Source organism: Myxine glutinosa, chromosome 6 (genome assembly GCF_964187855.1).
Source record: "Myxine glutinosa chromosome 6, kmMyxGlut1.1, whole genome shotgun sequence".
Taxonomy (NCBI): Eukaryota; Metazoa; Chordata; class Myxini; order Myxiniformes; family Myxinidae; genus Myxine; species Myxine glutinosa.
Genome location: NC_136266.1, coordinates 115,388,224 through 115,407,018, shown reverse-complemented (window position 1 = coordinate 115,407,018; position 18,795 = coordinate 115,388,224). Strand labels below are relative to the sequence as shown.

The 18,795-nt window shown below is 42.2% G+C and overlaps 1 protein-coding gene across 5 annotated transcripts in view; it reads right to left on the bottom strand.

Moving 5' to 3' along the window:
- Positions 1-7,335: 7,335 nt before the first annotated feature.
- Positions 7,336-18,795, bottom strand: part of LOC137430211 (collagen alpha-1(XIV) chain) — a 371,222-nt gene continuing 359,762 nt past the window's right edge. For all 5 annotated transcript variants that reach the window (XM_078780417.1, XM_078780420.1, XM_078780419.1 and 2 more), the window contains 4 exons: positions 12,565-12,753; positions 10,024-10,101; positions 9,231-9,386; positions 7,336-9,110 (listed from right to left, as the gene is read on the bottom strand). In XM_078780417.1, coding sequence (XP_078636543.1) covers positions 9,055-9,110; positions 9,231-9,386; positions 10,024-10,101; positions 12,565-12,753 — 479 coding nt within the window. In that variant the 3' untranslated portion in view covers positions 7,336-9,054. The remainder of the gene's footprint in view (positions 9,111-9,230; positions 9,387-10,023; positions 10,102-12,564; positions 12,754-18,795) is intronic.

Genomic DNA, 18,795 nt, shown 5'->3' with positions numbered 1-18,795 from the left:
TCCACCAGATTATCACAGACACTTACAACTTCATGACAAACGAGAATAGGATCCAGTCCTAAATAACGAGACCACCCGCAGCTCTCTAGGCCTTCTGGTTGCTTCACACGAACCCGACAAAGAACGTGTTCCTTTCAATAAATGACAATATCCAGCCGACAGAGGCCTTGCATCGCGTGAGCGTCGTCCATGGCAACCGGTTCCGGCCGCCATCTTGGGTGGCATTAACAACATGGTGGGAAAGCTGTCTTTGATCAAACGGACCTGTCAGTTTACGCCCGTAGCTTGCCCGTTGAGGCGTTTTCGCGGTATTGCGAGAAACTGAGGCTGTCATCTGCCTGTGGACCCACAAGTACGCCACACACACTCCACAGTCCACACACACTCCACACCTACGCCACAAGTACGTCACACACACTCCACACACACTCCACACCTACGCCACACACACTCCACAAGTACGCCACACACACACTCCACACGTACGCCACACACACTCCACACGTACGCCACACACACTCCACACGTACGCCACACACACTCCACACGTACGCCACACACACTCCACACGTACGCCACACACACTCCACAAGTACGCCACACACACTCCACACGTCCGCCACACACACTCCACACGTACGCCACACACACTCCACACGTACGCCACACACACTCCACACGTACGCCACACACACTCCACACGTACGCCACACACACTCCACACGTACGCCACACACACTCCACACGTACGCCATACGCACTCCACATGTATGTAACCAAATGCCTAATTCTGCTTTTCGCTTCACGAGCGAAGGTAACAACCTCATGAGCCATATTCTCACCTGAGCGCTGCAGTCAAGGCAGCCATGAATCCGTTTTAGCGTTGTGTCGTCCGGAAAACGGTAGAATGACGAGCCCGATCCCTTATGAAATCGGGCTGTACATGCATCCGACAGCACAACAACTCTTTACCATCGTGTAGGGGGAAATTTATATGTGAGACGAGTTTCAAATTGCCGCCATGACGTATGGTGGCAGAAGAAATGTTTTGCCACCCAAGCGGTCACGTGACTAAGACGATGACGTCACATGCAACTTCCCCATTGGATTCATGACGTCACGGCACACAACTACTCATATCTTTGGAACGGCTGGTTGGATTTGGACAATCTAAACGCAGTTTTGTAGGGGAGAACCGTGCGGGAACGTCGATACCAAATTGGAAAAAAAAAATTGTTGACGCGCAGGGTCAAAATCGATGCGCGCGCTGACCAGAACCCGGAAATATATTTTTCTCGGCCTTATCTTCACCCTTTCTTTTGCTCAAGGTCATCTGCCAGCATCTTGGAAATCAGCCAACATTACCGCTTTTCTAAAGAAAGGTGCAAAAACATATTCTTGCAACTACAGACCAATCAGCCTGCTTCCAATTATCAGCAAAGTCATGGAATCATCATCACTGCCAACATTAAATCCTGCCGCTTCTCGGATCATCAATTTGGATTCAGACCAGGTCATTCTACTCTGGACATGCTACTTCTGCTGCCTCAACAATGGATGGAGGTCCTCAATGCCAAACAGGAAATTAGAGCTGTCTCCCTCGACATATCACGTGCCTTCGATACTGTCTGGCACCCCGCTCTGCTCACCAAACTCTCCTCCTTTGGTATCCATGGAAATCTCCACGCATGGCTGGCGGACTTCCTCTCTAGTCGTAGTCAACGTGTGGCCCTGAATGGATTTCTCTCATCTCCCCTTCCTGTTCAGGCTGGAGTTCCCCAAGGCAGTGTTCTGGGCCCTGTGCTTTTTCTGGTCTTCATCAATGATCTCTCCGACTCTCTGGAAAATCCTCTCTATCTCTTTGCTGATGACTCCACTCTCTGCCGCTCCATTCCTCTTCCTTCAGATCGACAGTCTGCAGCCTCCTCCCTCTTCTGGTGAAACTGCCAAAATCAAGACTCTTTATTCACCTTCACTCTTTCATTCCTCTTTTTCCCGCCTCTGGAACAAACTCCCACAATCCCTCCAATCCCACTCCTCCCTCCAGGTCTTCAAAACAGCTGTTCACCACCATATTTTATCTTCCCCCATCCAAAACCTTCTTTTATCTTCCCCCATTTTTTACCCCTGTTAATACATTCCAAAATCCACCTTCAAATTCCGTTTTCTGTACTTCAAGTCTCTGTCGTGTCCATCTTGTTTATCCCGTGTACCCTGCCCCAGCCCTCCTCCTTCCACAGATCTCCTGATGCCCCTCTTCTCTACTATTGTTGTGCTTTCCTCTAAATTCCCCTCCTGTCTTCTGCTCCCTTTATTACATGTTTTATGTGTGTTTCTGTTTATGTGTTTTATGTCTTAGCAATTACATGAGCCTCGAATTTGTGTACAAAAAAAAAAATGCAATTTGCTATTCATGAAATGCTGTATTGCTTGTTTGCAATACAAATAGGCCTTTTGTTGCTGTGTATATTTATTCAGTGTAATAAAGTAAACTTTTTTTTTTTTTCGAGCTGTGGCCATATCAAGCAGTATCTCATATGTTCTAAAAACGGAATCATACAAACTCGGCCGTTGGATGCAATTCATGGAATATAGGCCGTTGGATGCAATTCATGGAATATAAAATGCAGGGCTTGGAGAGTGGTGGCCGAGCACATACCAGAGATGTGACACATGTTTCAATGCATGGAATATAAAATGCAGGGCTTGGAGAATGGTGCCCGAGCACACACCAAAGATGTGACACATGTTTCAATGCATGGAATATAAAATGCAGGGCTTGGAGAATGGTGGCCGAGCACACACCAAAGATGTGACACATGTTTCAATGCTTGGAATATAAAATGCAGGGCTTGGAGAATGGTGGCCGAGTACATACCAAAGATGCCACACATGTTTCAATGCATGGAATATAAAATGCAGGGCTTGGAGAATGGTGGCTGAGCACATACCAGAGAGGTGACACATGTTTCAATGCATGGAATATAAAATGCAGGGCTTGGAGAATGGTGGCTGAGCACATACCAGAGAGGTGACACATGTTTCAATGCATGGAATATAAAATGCAGGGCTTGGAGAGTGGTGGCCGAGTACATATCAAAGATGTGACACATGTTTCAATGCATGGAATATAAAATGCAGGGCTTGGAGAGTGGTGGCCGAGCACATACCAAAGAGGTGACACATGTTTCAATGCATGGAATATAAAATGCAGGGCTTGGAGAGTGGTGGCCGAGCACATACCAGAGAGGTGACACGTTTCAATGCATGGAATATAAAATGCAGGGCTTGGAGAGTGGTGGCCGAGCACAGACCAGATATGTGACACATGTATCAATGCATGGAATATAAAATGCAGGGCTTGGAGAGTGGTGGCCGAGCACACAACAGAGAGGTGACACATGTTTCAATGCATGGAACACAAAATGCAGGGCTTGGAGAATGGTGGCCGAGCACATACCAGATATGTGACACATGTATCAATGCATGCAAAATTGAGGCTCCCATTTGCAATATATTAGGTACAGCCGATGTAACAAGATGGTACAGAGGGTACCAACTTAAACTTTGAGCTATTTATTGTGGGTTTGACTCCTAATCACACCAGACAACAGCATTGCATCACAAAGTGCACCATCCACCAAAGGGATGTTAAAACTGGGTGTCCAGTCTGTTGGCATTAGTTGGTGAATGTTAAACATCCATCGGTGTCTTTCGCGAAGAGTAACCAAGTTAATACCAGCATCTTCAGCATATTAAAACTTCCTGTCCTGATGAGAGAGAGAATGAATGGCCAAGGACAGGAGGACCTCAAGGCATCGGTCAGCAATACAAATCGTATCAACAGTTGCAGGCGCCCGCAACGACAGCAATGTCACCAGGTGTCATTGCGAGAGAAGCGATGATGACATTGCTCTGTCTCATGCTACCTTTAGTGTTTACGAGTAATATATGACGAAGCAAGTTCACTTCATAGAATGGCGAACACTAAGAATTTGTGGGTCGCGCCTTTGACTGTTGTTTTTTTTAAACACAAAGTTAAACGATCAATGAATAACTGAACAGAAAGAGTTGTTTGTGATTTGGTAATGAACTCTCATTTCTTACTACAAATATATACTGGACCTGAATATATATTACAATACCCAAGAACAATGAAATTACCCTGCATGTCATTTGAGCTGGTATATTCAGGTTGGAGACACGAAGTCTTAATTGTTTTTTGACTGATCCATGACACTGCCAGTGGTCTATTGAATGGACTTCAACAATAACTCTATTGAATGGTCAACAATAACTCCATTGAATGGTCTTCAACAATAACTATTGAATGGTCAACAGTAACTCTAATGAATGGTCTTCAACAATAACTCAATTGAATGGACTTCAACAGTAACTCTAATGAATGGTCTTCAACAATAACTCAATTGAATGGTCTTCAACAATAACTCTATTGAATGGTCTTCAACAATAACTCTATTGAATGGTCTTCAACAATAACTCTATTGAATCGTCTTCAACAATAACTCTATTGAATGGTCTTCAACAATAACTATTGAATGGTCTTCAACAATAACTATTGAATGGTCTTCAACAATAACTCTATTGAATGGTCTTCAACAATAACTCCATTGAATGGTCTTCAATAATAACTCTATTGAATGGTCTTCAACAATAACTCTATTCAATGGTCTTCAACAATAACTCTATTCAATGGTCTTCAACAATAACTCTATTGAATCGTCTTCAATAACAACTCTATTGAATGGTCTTCAACAATAACTCTATTGAATGGTCTTCAATAATAACTCTATTGAATGGGCTTCAACAATAACTCCATTGAATGGTCTTCAATAATAACTGTTGAATGGTCTTCAACAATAACGCTATTGAATGGTCTTCAATAATAACTCTATTGAATGGTTTTCAATAATAACTCTATTGACTGGTCTTCAACAGTAACTCTATTGAATGGTCTTCAATAATAACTCCATTGAATGGTCTTCAACAATAACTCTATTGAATGGTCTTCAATAATAACTCCATTGAATGGTCTCCAACAATAACTCTGTTGAATGGTCTTCAATAATAACTCTATTGAAAGGTCTTCCAGTGATGGCTTCCTGACTTGCAAAAAAGGTAGCAGTGTAACTACAAAAATGTCTGCTAAGGAGCAGTTCATAAAACAGAGAGCTGAGTGGGTAGTCATCCCTGAGCATGGGTAGCGATCCTGATTTAACGCAAGCCTCGAGTTGATCTCCCAATCTTAATCCTGTAGGGTTAGGTTCAATTGAACAACATGGACTTCGCAATCCATAACGCCTTTCAAAAACACAATTTCATCAAAATTTCTTGAAGCAGCTGCTTCACGGTTATTGTTGTGGTCGTATTGAGCATGCCACTGGTTCGAGTATGAACGTCTGCAGTTGTACAAGACTACGGTCTATTAGGCTCGAAAAGGTATGGAACAAGGGCCAATTCTAAAAGATGGCATGAATCTAAGGTCATCAACGCAAGTATGAATACTGTTATGAATTTTGGGGTAGAGTGGTATATAGACTAGGTAGATCTTTGTAGGTATCATGCTCCGACTGTCGTGAAGAAGAAGAACCATCTCAATGTACATAAGCTGGGACCTATCTAGCCCGAATGCCAGATTAAGTGTATATTTGTGGTCATACAAGGATGGCCTTGTGTTAAATAGAGTAGGGATTATGCTAATTCCCCTTTGTGTGAAACCTGTGATCATGCCTGTGTCCCGTATGGCATACCATTGGACAAGACACCACCAATAGAGAGACGAGGCAGGATGAAGCTCGTGATTGGTCAAGGCAGGGGCAAGAAGCTGGCCACTGATTGGTGGAAGGAAGACACGAGGCAGGATGAAGGCCACCAATTGGCAGAGTAAGGAAGGACTGGTGATTGGCCAGGGGAGGGACAAGGAGCTTCCTTCGGATTTGAGGACGTGAGGGGCGAGCAAGAAGCGACGCACGGATTGGAGGAGAAGGCCGGTTACGTCAGGAGCTGACGTTAAAAGGCAGGAGGAGACCGACATTTGCCCTTCTCGTGCCTGCTCGTTGTTGGAGACTTAGGTACCTGGACCTCGTTCGCTCCTGCCCTCACAATTCCTCTGCTCTGACCTCTTGCCCTCACGCCTTCCTTCACCCTCGACCCTTTCTCCCTTCTGACCCGAACGTTTGGTGCATCACAGTTCCGTGACGAATCCATGAGGACATTGCACGGCTGAGGATGCGGGTTGCACGCCCGCTCGTTTGCTTCGCGCGCGAACAAGGGTGCGTCGAGGCTTTCTTCCCGCCAACCGGAGCCGTGTTCGGACGACGTGCTCGAACCTGACAATTCCTGACACACCTCAGCCAGACGAGATAAGTCCCCACGATAAAACACAAAGGTTCTTTTCACTAATTATTCCTTCGTCTGTTGTTGAAGTCGGATGCGAGGGATCCCGATTTAGGACATTTATTTACCGGCGCTTTCCATTGTTCTCGAGTTCTGTAAAATAAACGTGTTTATGTTTGTACATAATTCCGTCTTCGTTTGAGTTTATTTCCTGCAGGTTTTGAAGACAGCCCGGTGAGATCGTGTCAGGTAAAAGCTCCCACTTCTTCTTCTCCTCTTTTCCTCCCGTGCTTGTATAGTGAGTCCATATTTGAATAACGCCTCCAGTTAATTCTCAATTGGTCATTCGTGGTGTGCTCCATTTTAATAGAGCCATCCATACGACAATACTTTCAGTTGCTCAAAAATCGAATAGTCAATAAGTGTCAATTGTGCTTCGTCAATCAATAACATGCTGTTCAAATATTTGGGGTCAAAAGCAATCCACGTGACCAGCACAAAACCATCATGCCTTGTTGGATTATCTAATCCAAACATTTCCTGCAGGAGCTTTATCTGATATATACATTGGGGTATTTAATTAAAGAACTCTGTAAAAGGCAGAGCACCGATTTCCCAGTTGTGGAGACATGGCGCCATGTTCTACTGTAGTTGAGCGATGCCTTCTATTCGATTGGAAGTACAACTTCAGCAACAGCTCCTTTCCACAACTTCATTCCATTGTACTGTTTCCGAGATTTGACACAGAAAAGTGGTCAATTAATGTTGTGCCCACCTGGGATTCAATCATCGCATCGGATAGTTACATTCCACGAGGTCAAAAAGGGCAAAACAGGGTCCGGCCTTCAGCAGAGAGTTGTCCTCCATGTACAGGAAGCTTTTGTACATCCACCCTTATGTGCAGAGTGACGAAAGGCCGGTCAATGTAAATTTTTCATTTGGCGTTTGACTTTTAGAAGAAAACACAATTAGAAGATGAAAGGACATCTTGTTTTAATTGTCTTTTGCATCTTTATTGAAAATTAATGTAAAAAAACAATTTAGACACCTCAAAAGTCTGTTCACAATAATGTAAATTACCAATATCTACTTTCAGAGCATCAAGAGTGCCTTATGGGACCAACGCTCGCACTTTCAGACTGTACGTATACCTTGTATCACACAGTTGTGAATCACATAACATGCAGAGGATTTAAACATTGAAAAGACACATCATGATTAAACCGATGACAAAAATTGAGAACAACTTATAGATCAAAGTTAGCAGTACAAGTAAAAAGACGTAACAGTGAATTGTTCAAAAGTTTAAAGTACAAGTACACGACATCATGGTATACACACAACTACTAACAACATCTTCCAAAAAGACAATGACAACCTTAATTAATTGCTCTGGGACAACCACATTTCATAATTCACATCCTGAAACAGTTTTGACTCCAATGTCTTCGTCTACGGCTAATCAAAACCAATCTGCAATGGAAAAGCCAACTCACCATATAAAAAAGAATGCACAGGCCTAAAATACATCATAATTGTAACTAGTGAGGCCAAAATAAGGGCAAGGAACTCCCTTGGAAAAAAAAAACAAGAGCTACATTTTCCTCCATCTGTGATGCAACAGCAGGTTCCACTGGAGATAGAAAGAACGTTATGGACCTGAAAAATGATGATGATGATGATGATGATGATGACGCCGACAGAAGAGCAACAGCAGAAGCAGCAACAGAAGCAGATACAGCAGCAGCAACATAAGCAGCAAAAGAGGCAGCAACAGCAACAACAAAAATCGGATCACCTTTCCCGAGTAATGATCAACACATTTGCTGATGAAGAGCTGAGTTAACAGTGGAAATGATGATCAGTGATTTCCTGAAAGATAATACACACCAGCATTGCTGACAAACATGACCAAGCCCATAGAATAGGAAGACAAGCACTGCTATGAAAGGAAAATACGACAGATACCTTTTCAAATCCCAAAAAATAAAAATAAATCGAGGCGCATGATGAGGCAGAAATTTAGGCAAAACCAAGGCTCATTTGGCTGCGGGCCTTGAACGAAGAATAATGTTCAGTTTTGAGGATCAAAACCTCGGCACTGTAGTTGTTTATCTCACGCAATCTCCGATTCTTGGGTGTATGCAGCAACAGTTCCTACACTTGCAAATATGGCACACTCAAAACTTCAGGCATTTGAACCAAATCCTAATATCGAGACCCATTTCTGACACAAAAAGTCACATTCGAAATCACCCCGTGTCTGAAAAACTGATTTCCAACTCTTGATCATTAGCGTTCGCTCATTCTCCCAAACACAGCTGTATACGTTGCATATCGTCAACCGTGGCAAGACCAAACAATATATGAAGCAACAGAATCTAAATTAGACTTTCCAACATACGCTTTAAGGAAGGTACGCGATCCTCCCAGTCAATTGTCCAAACATCAGGGTTGCAAAGTTAGGGGAATGGGTACATAATTCACTTTGTAGTCACAATGTAAAAGTTTAGGATTTCAAATGGGGACTTCAGCTGGTTAAATTGGACAATTGATTGAATTTTTATATTTTAAAAATTTGTTAAGGAATGGGAGCATCAAAAGTGGATATCATAGATTACTATCATTTGTTCTTTGAGTGTGTGATTGACTGAAGTGATATGTTGGATGATCATGGAACAAAAGAAGAAGTTAAAATCAGCCACCATAAGATTGCCTTTCATAACCGTAATCCATCTCCGTTTCTCCAGGCACTGGAAAGAGAGACGAGGGAAAGTGAAAAAAGTTAAAACAAAATGAAAACCCAAAAGTCTTCATCGTATTTCAGGATTAGCATGTCAGATGCTTCGGGCGGTCATCATCTTTAGCCATACCGTGAACACTGTAACCATTACAGGAGGAGGGATCGCAGTAGCCATTAGGACCAGGAGGACCTTGAGAACCTGGCATCCCACTGTTGCCAGGGGACCCGGGAGGACCTCGCATGCCCGATCGCCCAGGGCTCCCTGACCGACCATTACCCCGCGGGCCTGGATGAAAGAAAGTAGGAAATTATTGGAGAAAGTGAAAGAACAATGAACGGTAAAGCTAACTGTATGTAGGGATAAAGTGGTGAGAGGATGACACGCTGTTTGGGGTGTAAGGTGAGGGAAAGAGGTGTGGACAAAGGTCTCTTGTGTGTGAGTGCGATCCTGCCTGTTAACACGGAAAAATAAGCTGTGATATATTTAAAGAATGGTAATTAATGGCTTCCAGCATGCTGCCACTGGGAGGCATACAGTTGAAGCAAAGAATGCACAAGTGAAATGCTTTGGCCAGAGCTCTTGTGCTGCTGCAAACATGTGCAGTGATTTATTGAGCCGAGTGCGTAGTGAGCTAGCGTGGCTTGCAGATTGGCCCAGTGCCAATGTGTAAGCTTTTCTGCACTTATGCCTGAAAATGAAGACATCAATGTGTGGCTGAATGACAGGTCTACGAGCTTTCCATGTCTGACAACGGTAATTATACCAATTTTGTATGGAAAGCTTATCGCTGCAGAACTTCATCAGGTATGAATGAGAAGTAAAAAAAAAATGGATGTGGAGAGTTTGTCATCAGAAAAAGAGGAGGAAAGAATATGAGAATAGGAAAAAGGGACGAGGGTAAAAAAAAGATTGCCCTGATCACCTGGAGGTCCGGGAGGACCCGTCATTCCTTGGTGTCCAATACCAGGAGGTCCTCGCTCACCCTTTCCACCGGGAGAACCTGGGCAAAGAGAAAAGATTTTGGCACAAATGTTAACCAAAATAGACATGAGAAATTGTAAAGTAATCTAGAGCAGGATTCCCCAGTCAGGAAGGGAGGGGCGAGATCCACGTATCCCCTCCCTGTGCCAAACCACCACCCCGATAACCTCTTCAGTCCTGGTTATATGTTTAGTATCTTGAATGTCCTATGAAGAGGGCTTTCTAGCTGACAGTATCGCAGGCAAATCCAGATGAGAGAACGACATGAGAGAGGAGGATGTCTACGCACAAGGTGTGATTCTTGTCCCACCATTCCAAACAGACACATCGTACACTATGTTACACTACTTTAAGACCATTTCAATTTTTCTTTTCTGTTCTTTACCTCCACCACCAAAGGTGGATGGAGACTATGTTTTCACCCCCGACTGTCTGTTTGACTGTGTTTGTTTGTGAACAGAACATCTCAAAAAGTAGTGGACGGATTCCAACTAAATTTTGGCAGAGATGTAGCGTTTGTGACAAGGACGAAATGATTAGATTTTGGTGAAGATCCAGATTCGGATCCGGCTACTAGAATTTTAAAGTGATTCTTCACCATTTGGAGATGGGGCCCAAAAACGATACATAGCAGGATATTTCAAAAAGTTGTGGATGGATTTGGACAAAACTTGGTGGAGAAGTTTGTTTGCATGACAAGGACTAATCTATTCGATTTTGGTGAAAATCTGAATTTGGATTCGGATACGAGAATTCTTTAATTTTAAAGTGATTCTTCACCATTGAGTGATAGGGCTAAAACCGATAAATAGCAGGATATCTCAAAAAGTTATGGACATATTTGGACGAAACTTTGTGGACAGGTTGTATGTATGACAAGACCGAATCGATTCGATTTTGGTAAAGATCTGAATATGGATTCCGATACGATAATTATTTAATTACTATGTGATTTTTCACCATTGACTGATAGGGCTAAAACCGATAAATAGAACGATATCTCAAAAAGTTATAGACGGATTTGGATGAAACTTTGTGGACAGGTTGTGTGCGTGACAAGGACGAATCGATTCAATTTTGGCAAAGAACTGAATATGGATTCGGATACGAGAGTTATTTAATTTTTAAGTGATTCTTCACCATTGAGAGAACGGCCAAAAAGTGATATAGAACATGATATTTGAAAAAGTTATGGGCAAGTTATGACTAAACTTGGTGGATGAGTTTGTTCGGTGACACTAACAAGCCAATTAGATTTTGGTTCAGGTCTGGATTCAGATCCGGCCTATCAGTGGGATACAAAACATGACCTGTTCAGCCTGGCGGAGGTATGCACTCTACCGAGCGCCGTTCTACTTTTACAATTTTATCATCACCAACCAGAACTGTGGGAAACATTGGACAACCAGCATTTAGCAGTCCCCAAAGAGCATTCGATACAGATGAGCATTCGGATGAATACCCGTCAGTTATTGGTGAAGCAATTGGTCTTGGTGAAACAGGCCCTAAGTTTCAAGAATCTTCCCTCCATTAGAGGACATGGAAGTTATTTAAATTGCTACTTGTATAGCTACAATTGCTATATTTATAATTGAAGTATAAATTAACGCAATGCTTCCATTTTCTGGAGAACAAAGTATGAGGGTGTTCAACGTTTCCCACGGTGATGGGTGTTCAATAAACAAATAAAAACAGACAATTTTAAGGTCAGGAGGAGAGAAAACAAAACGGATGAAAAAGTAATAGTTGGAAGTGGAACGTTCGAGGAAGTTTGACACGTGAAAAGGGCTTCCCTATAGTCTTCTTAAAACTTGGCTAAGCTTGTGAACAACACAAAACATCTGGATTTGGACGATGTGAAGGCAGTGCTGGCAGATTACCAGGAAGTGATTTAACGTCTGCAGAAATGTTCAAGACTCCTTCCACCCAAACTTTGTCCAGGTGGAGTCAATATTCTCGGTGTAATGGCAAATGTCTCAACATTTAAGAATGTTCTGATGGAATTGTGATTTGCTTCAGGAAGTGGACACTTCAGTCTATTCCCTCAACTTTCATTATGTAAATCTTTTAGTTTATAAACAACCAGTGATTGGTTTTTTTTATACCGTCATTACATAATCTAAAGTCATTAATACGTACGATAAAGTGTTCCAAATAATTGTCGAAGAAACAATTATGAGGAACTATTAAATGCAATTTTTTGCAAATTCAGTACCACATATATGTCTCACTCAGATCCTTCAAATCAAAGTAGCCCTTTTGGTTTGTGCTTTGTAAAACAGGCCTGCGGAGATCTCTTCCTGGTAGGCTTTATTGGATTTTTTGACTCAAGATGAAAGCACAACCTTCGTTGATAATGTAATAGTTTATTTAAAGTTACGAAGCGTTGGCCTCAGCTCAAACTATAAAATTTAAACCAACGAGGATATTCTGTTACAAAGTTATGACAGAGTGCAAACGTTAAATCATATAGTGATAGTACCTGCTTTCCCAGCAGGTCCTGCTGTTCCCGGTGTGCCAGGGAAGCCTTGGCGGCCCTGCTCTCCTGGCTCACCAGGCCGCCCGTTCGTGCCAGGGCTTCCCGCCTGGCCGGGGGGACCAGGTGAGGCACGTTTATTTTGTGAGTTGCTTGGGATTTGGTTCACCATTCTATTTACTCGAGTCATGTGACCTGGGAAAGGGGGAGCAGTGGGGGAGGAAGCAGAGGTGGTTGACATGTTGAAACAGTGGGTAAAGGCACAGTCTTAGCTCTTTCACGAGCCTCGATTCAGTATACAAAAAAAGAAAAAAGAAAAAGAAAAAAAAAGATGTACAGTATATCTATATATAAGGAAATTTTTGATTGTTTGTTTGTTTGTTTGTCTGTCTGCACGCGCTAATCTCCTGAACGGTGAAAGAAAGGAGGAAACCTCTAAAACAAAAAATGTCGGGACGGGCCCCGGGAAGGTTATACGCTAGGTGGCGAGGCCGGTTGAGGCCCACCTCGGCCGGGCTGGGCCCATTTCGTAATTAAAAGCTGAGCTTAATTATAGTAGTCAATCTTCTATGGCCGCGAGTAAAAGCTGAATTATAGTAGTAAATTCGTTCAAAAAGAACCCGGGCAACGCCGGATGCTTTCGGCTAGTATACTATATAAGAAAGCTGCGTCTGCGTGTGTCTGCGTGTTGTTGGTCTGCGTGTGTGTCTGTCTGTCTGTATGTCGCCATTTTTCTCAGATGGCTGAACGGATCTTCGTCAAACTTTCAGAGGTTCATCAGTGAGTGCCTGGGAGTGTTTTAGGCAATAACAATGTTGAAAAAAAAAATTCGTTTTTTTTGGAGTTAAAAAAATTCAAAATAGAAATATAAATCGCTTGACAGTGCCTAAGCCTTTTAAAATTAATGACAGTTATATACACGTACACATTCGCATAAATAAATACAAAACAATCACCAGACATTTGAATCCAAATAAATCAAACCATTCCGGAAGTGTACGAAGTTGGTAGTACGGCTTCTTCTTCTTCCTGATCGGCATCACACTTAACTCAGAAACGTGATGAACGGCACATTCACCAGCATATATTCAACAAAAAGGTGATGAACCCCTTTCCACTCCCCCCACTCCCTTCCTCACCCCTCTACCCCCCCCTCCCAACCTAATCCCCCTATCCCCCCATGCTGTATATATGAACTCAGAAAGAATGCAAACCAACTGAGGCCTTTCATATCTTCCAGACAGGACAGCGGTTCATTGTGAAACAAATAAGAAGAGGAAACAATTTAAAAGAGGAAAATTTCTCTAATTAAAAAAAAATTTTGTATACAAGATCGAGGCTCGTGTAAGAGCATCAATCACAAAAAAAAAAAACGGACATTCAAAACATACAAAAAAGGGAGCGGGAGACAAGATGGGGAGAGAGGGGGAAGGACACAAGTGCAACAGCAGAGAACAGGGACATCGGGAGATCTGTGGGAGGGAGAGTGCTTGGGGGGAGGAGGCATGGGAAGGTGGGAAAGTTTTAAACACATCGAAACTGCTGGAACTTCCAGGAAAGAAAGAAGTTGGTATTTCAAAAAAGTGGATCTGGGGTGAATTAACGGGGGTAGAAAAGATCAAGGTTTTGGATGGGGGAAGATAAGAGGTGGTTGTAAACAGCTGTTTTAAAGACCTGGAGGGAGGCATGGGATTGAAGAGAGTGAGGGAGTTTGTTCCAGAGGCGGGAGAAAAGAGGAGTGAAGGAGTGAAGGTGAGCAGAGAGTCTTGATTTTGGCAAAAATCACAGAAGAATCAATTTTGGCAAAAATCACTATAATCACAGAAGCTAGAAAAACACCATCAACGGCATCTTGCACATATACTGCGTATAGAAATCTCTCCTAGCATCTAACCAGCAATCAATCCATCAAATGTGAAAGTTTAAGTGAAAGTACAGCCGTAACGATTTCCTTGAATGGGCATCCAGGAGGGTCTTGCCCCTATGCCCGGTTTCCCGGCAGGGGCATCTGGACGTCCTCCTATCCTTGATGTATTAGCATGCACCAATGGGCAAAGTGTTACACTTGAAGCTCTTACACTTGGAGCTAAAATCGTCAGGATTAAAAGATGAGGGCTCAGAGCGGTGAGATTGAACGACTCCAGAAGCGTGCGCTCCGTTTTATTGCGCACCCTTATATTCAGTCCTATGCTCAACAACTTCGTCATTTTGGTTTACAGTTGTTGAGCGAACGCAGGAATGAGCTTCTCTTGCGTTTTGGTCTTGGTCTTTTAAAATGTGATCGTCACCGTGACATTCCTCCTCCTACCCGACAATCTGTGTCTCGATATAATATGCAACTCAGGAATGCTCAACATCTTGACCGACCTCGGTGTAAGACTCAGAGATACAAGAATTCAACAATTCCTTTTTTGAATGAAATGCTTAATTCTGTTATGTGGGTGAACAAAATCAATCACATGCATAATATGTTTATTGATCTTCTTAAGTTTTCTGCTATTTTAGGTTATTTTGTTGGTAGAATTTGTTATACTAGGGCATGCCCGTACGTGGGTGCAATGCCCGTACGTGGGTACGTGGGTACGTGGGTGCGAGTACGGTGACAATCCCCCCCCCCCTCTATTTACATGAAATGGTTTGGTCCATGAAATGTTTTGGTCCATTCGCAACGCCAAAGCGAACGGCGAACGCTTTACATGAAATGGTTTGGTCCATGAAATGTTTTGGTCCATTCGCAACGCCAAAGCGAACGGCGAACGGCTTGCGAGTACAGTGACAATCCCCCCCCTCTATTTACATGAAATGGTTTTAATTAGTTTTAAAACATAGTTTAACGCCAACATAGCGGCAACATAGTTTGCCAACGTGAAATAAATGAATACGCTCTCAAATGTGCCGTCCGAGGCAGAGTGTGTTCGCCACGTTCGGCACACGCGATAACTCGCTGCTCTCTGATTGGTTGAATCGTTTTTTGGACATAGCTCGGTAAGTACTTGTCCGATTAATTTCAAACCTTGAAAAGGCACATCCTCGGGTCCCCAGCAATATACCTGGCAAGTTTAAAGTATATCGGACCCGTGGTTGTCGAGAAACAGCGGTCACAAACAAACATACACACACACAGAGATTACCGGAATTATAGATAGATATATTTTTTTGTTGTTTCATTATGTATGTTTATTTATTCCATATGCTCATTTTGATATTTTGATTAATGTAATTGTATATTTATTAAATTTATTAATGTAATTTTATATCATTATTATTATTTTTACATACATTTGTGAGTTTTATGAAATACTTTTATGATTGTAAACTTGACAAATTTCAGTCTTCGAACTGCGTTGTCCAGTGTTTAATTATTTCAATAAACCGAAATGAATGAATGAATGAATGAATGATTATGTTATATGACTTGTGGCGAGGCCCAGAAGATGAACCCTCCCTTTCGTTCCTCTCTTGCCAATGGATTTCTCACCAACATTGTTCCGATTAAGCATCTTCGACTCCCTTACTGAGAATGGCAGTAGAACACAGAGTAAAAGGTTTTCAGGTTTCAATTTACTTTTTTTGCTTCTGTAATATTACTGTTGTATATAGTTATTGTGAATTTGAGTCAACCAGCTGATGTAATATTACTCTAAAAATAATAACATAAATATTTGGTCCTTTACAATTATTTACTTAAGCCAATAGTAATGTACATTTTGTTTGCTATGCAACGATACATTATGGTCTGTTGTTGTTGTTTATTGGTCTAACGTTGTGACTGACATGTGACAAGATAGAATTCTTGAACTACGTATGGGTCTCCAAAACGCCCCAGTACCTAATATGCCTCTCCCTGCCATACCTTTCCCACTGCCATCTGGAACCCAATGCATTACCTGTGAAGGTAGCAGAGATTCTAATTAGCTTTGGCACTGACTATGTATAATGGCCCTGTTTGTCATCAGAATCCACATTTTTAAATCCTCTTCTGCTGAACCAGGGGAAGAAGGAGACATGTGTGATGACATCGGTCTGTCTGTTCTCATCAACAGGTCCTTAAATTAAGAGCAAAACCCATCTGGCCAACATCACTTCCACTCCCAATAATGACGTAATGAGTTTCCACTTAACCACAGAGAGATCAGCCTGCTTCCAAGTATAAGTAAAGGAACATAACTCATATAATCTCTGATAATGGAGTCATTTCACTTTTGTGATAGTCTGACCACTTGATGTAGTTTCGTTTTTACCCTGACTGTTTAACTTTTGACGTGCTAATTTTGCTCACAATGATGAACCAAAGTTTTGAACCTCAAAAAAGGAGGTGCAGATCGTTTCTGGTGACATCCAAAGCTTTTTTTGTACAACACAGGCCTGTCTTGCATTTTGCTCGACTAGTGTACTTTGCCAAAGACATTCAGCGCTGTCTCCATTTCTGCCTCACTGACTTTCCCCGTCTCACAAAAAGGTGCATTGCCTTTGATAGCATTTTCTCATGTGCTCTCCAGGTGCGTGCTTGCATATGTCCCCAAGGGAAGCAATTTTTGGTTCAATTTAGCTCCACTGTGGATCTATGGAAAACTCTCTGAACCATTTTATAGATGACAGTTCCTTATGCCAAGCAATTTCCCATCCCAACTATGAACGATTGTCAGAACCTCTCAAAGTAGACTTTGAGAAAAATCCATGGCTGACGTGAAAAGAACAAGCCAACCAACTTCTATATTCTGTGATCATCCTTTAAAAGAGGTTCAGGTTAGGGACAAAGGTTAGCGACCCTTGAACTCACAGGTCTTATCATCAGCTACCACCTCTCCTGGGAGGATGGAATCTTCTCAGCTGCTCTCAACTTCATTCCTTTATCCCTCTTTTGGAGAGCTGGACAATAATCCCCCGATCTGAGTCCAATACTGCTCTTTACTCTCATGCTTCAAAAGTCACAGCACAGCCCACCACCATCTCATGCCATTTTCCATCCCTGCTCATCAACTTTGTTATTGACTGACTGCAATGACCCTCCCTCCCCCATCTTTCCTCAAAATCACAACCAGCCAACCACCCTCTTATCCCTCACACTCCACTTCCACCCCACACGCTGTTCGTCAGTGTGTGGTCCTGTTCAGCTGGATTTCCTTATTTTCACTATTACTCCACTGTCAGGATGATACCTCTTCATCCTTTGTTCTCTTATTTTTCCACAAGCCCTGAACCTTTTCAAGCTACATGCTTGTTATTAAAGGGTACGCTAACATTAGTAGCTGCAGGGATAAAAGGACACAGAAGAGATGATGAGGAGCATATGGTTGGGAGACATCATCTCCATAAATTCTGACTGTGTAAACATTCAAATACTTCAATAGACACATGAAAACAAGAAGACGTCATGCAGAGCACGATACTTGCAAAATCAACCCAGATTAAAATTGAAGATCTAAATCAAAGCTTGGGTCAATCGGATTAAAATTGATGATTTTTCAGATGAAAATTGATATTAGAAGTTTGACCTTGAGTTGACCTTTTGACCTTGAATTGACCTTTGACCTTTTGCCCTTAAATAGAAGGTTTCCCACATCAGTGATACACTATGTAATTGCTGTTTAATTTTCAAATTAATAGGATGAAAATTGATGGTTTTAGAAGTTTGACCTTGAGTTGACCTTTTGCCCTTAAATAGTTGGTTTCCCAATTCAGTGGGGGGCACTGTGCAACTGCTATATAATTTTCCAGTGAATCGGATGAAAATTGACAGTTTTTTTTAGATTAAAAGTGATGAGTTTGGAAGTTTGATCTTGAGTTGACCTTTGACCTTTTGACCTTAAAAGTAGTTGGTTTCCCAATTTAGTGACTCAATATACAAATACTGTTCAATTTTCAAGTCAATTGGATGAAAAATGGCGATTTTAGAGATTTGACCTCCAGATGACCTTTGATATTTGACCTCAAAATCAATAGACTTCTCAATCGTGACGACCTCTACAACTTGGTGAAGGTTCATGACGATTGGTTTAGAATTGTGACTTGTAGGCGAGTGACAAACAGACAGAATAACAAACGCAACCGACCAATGTACTTGAAAAATCAAAAATACACAAGGTCAAATGGCATTGCGTTTCACTCATCCCTCTTGCGTTGTGTTTACATTTTTTTGTAGCATTGCCCAAATATATATATATTTTTGACAAGAGGTGACTCCAAGATGACCCCTTGGTGAAGTTTGGGTTGGTGAGTCCGTCCGTCTGTCCGTCC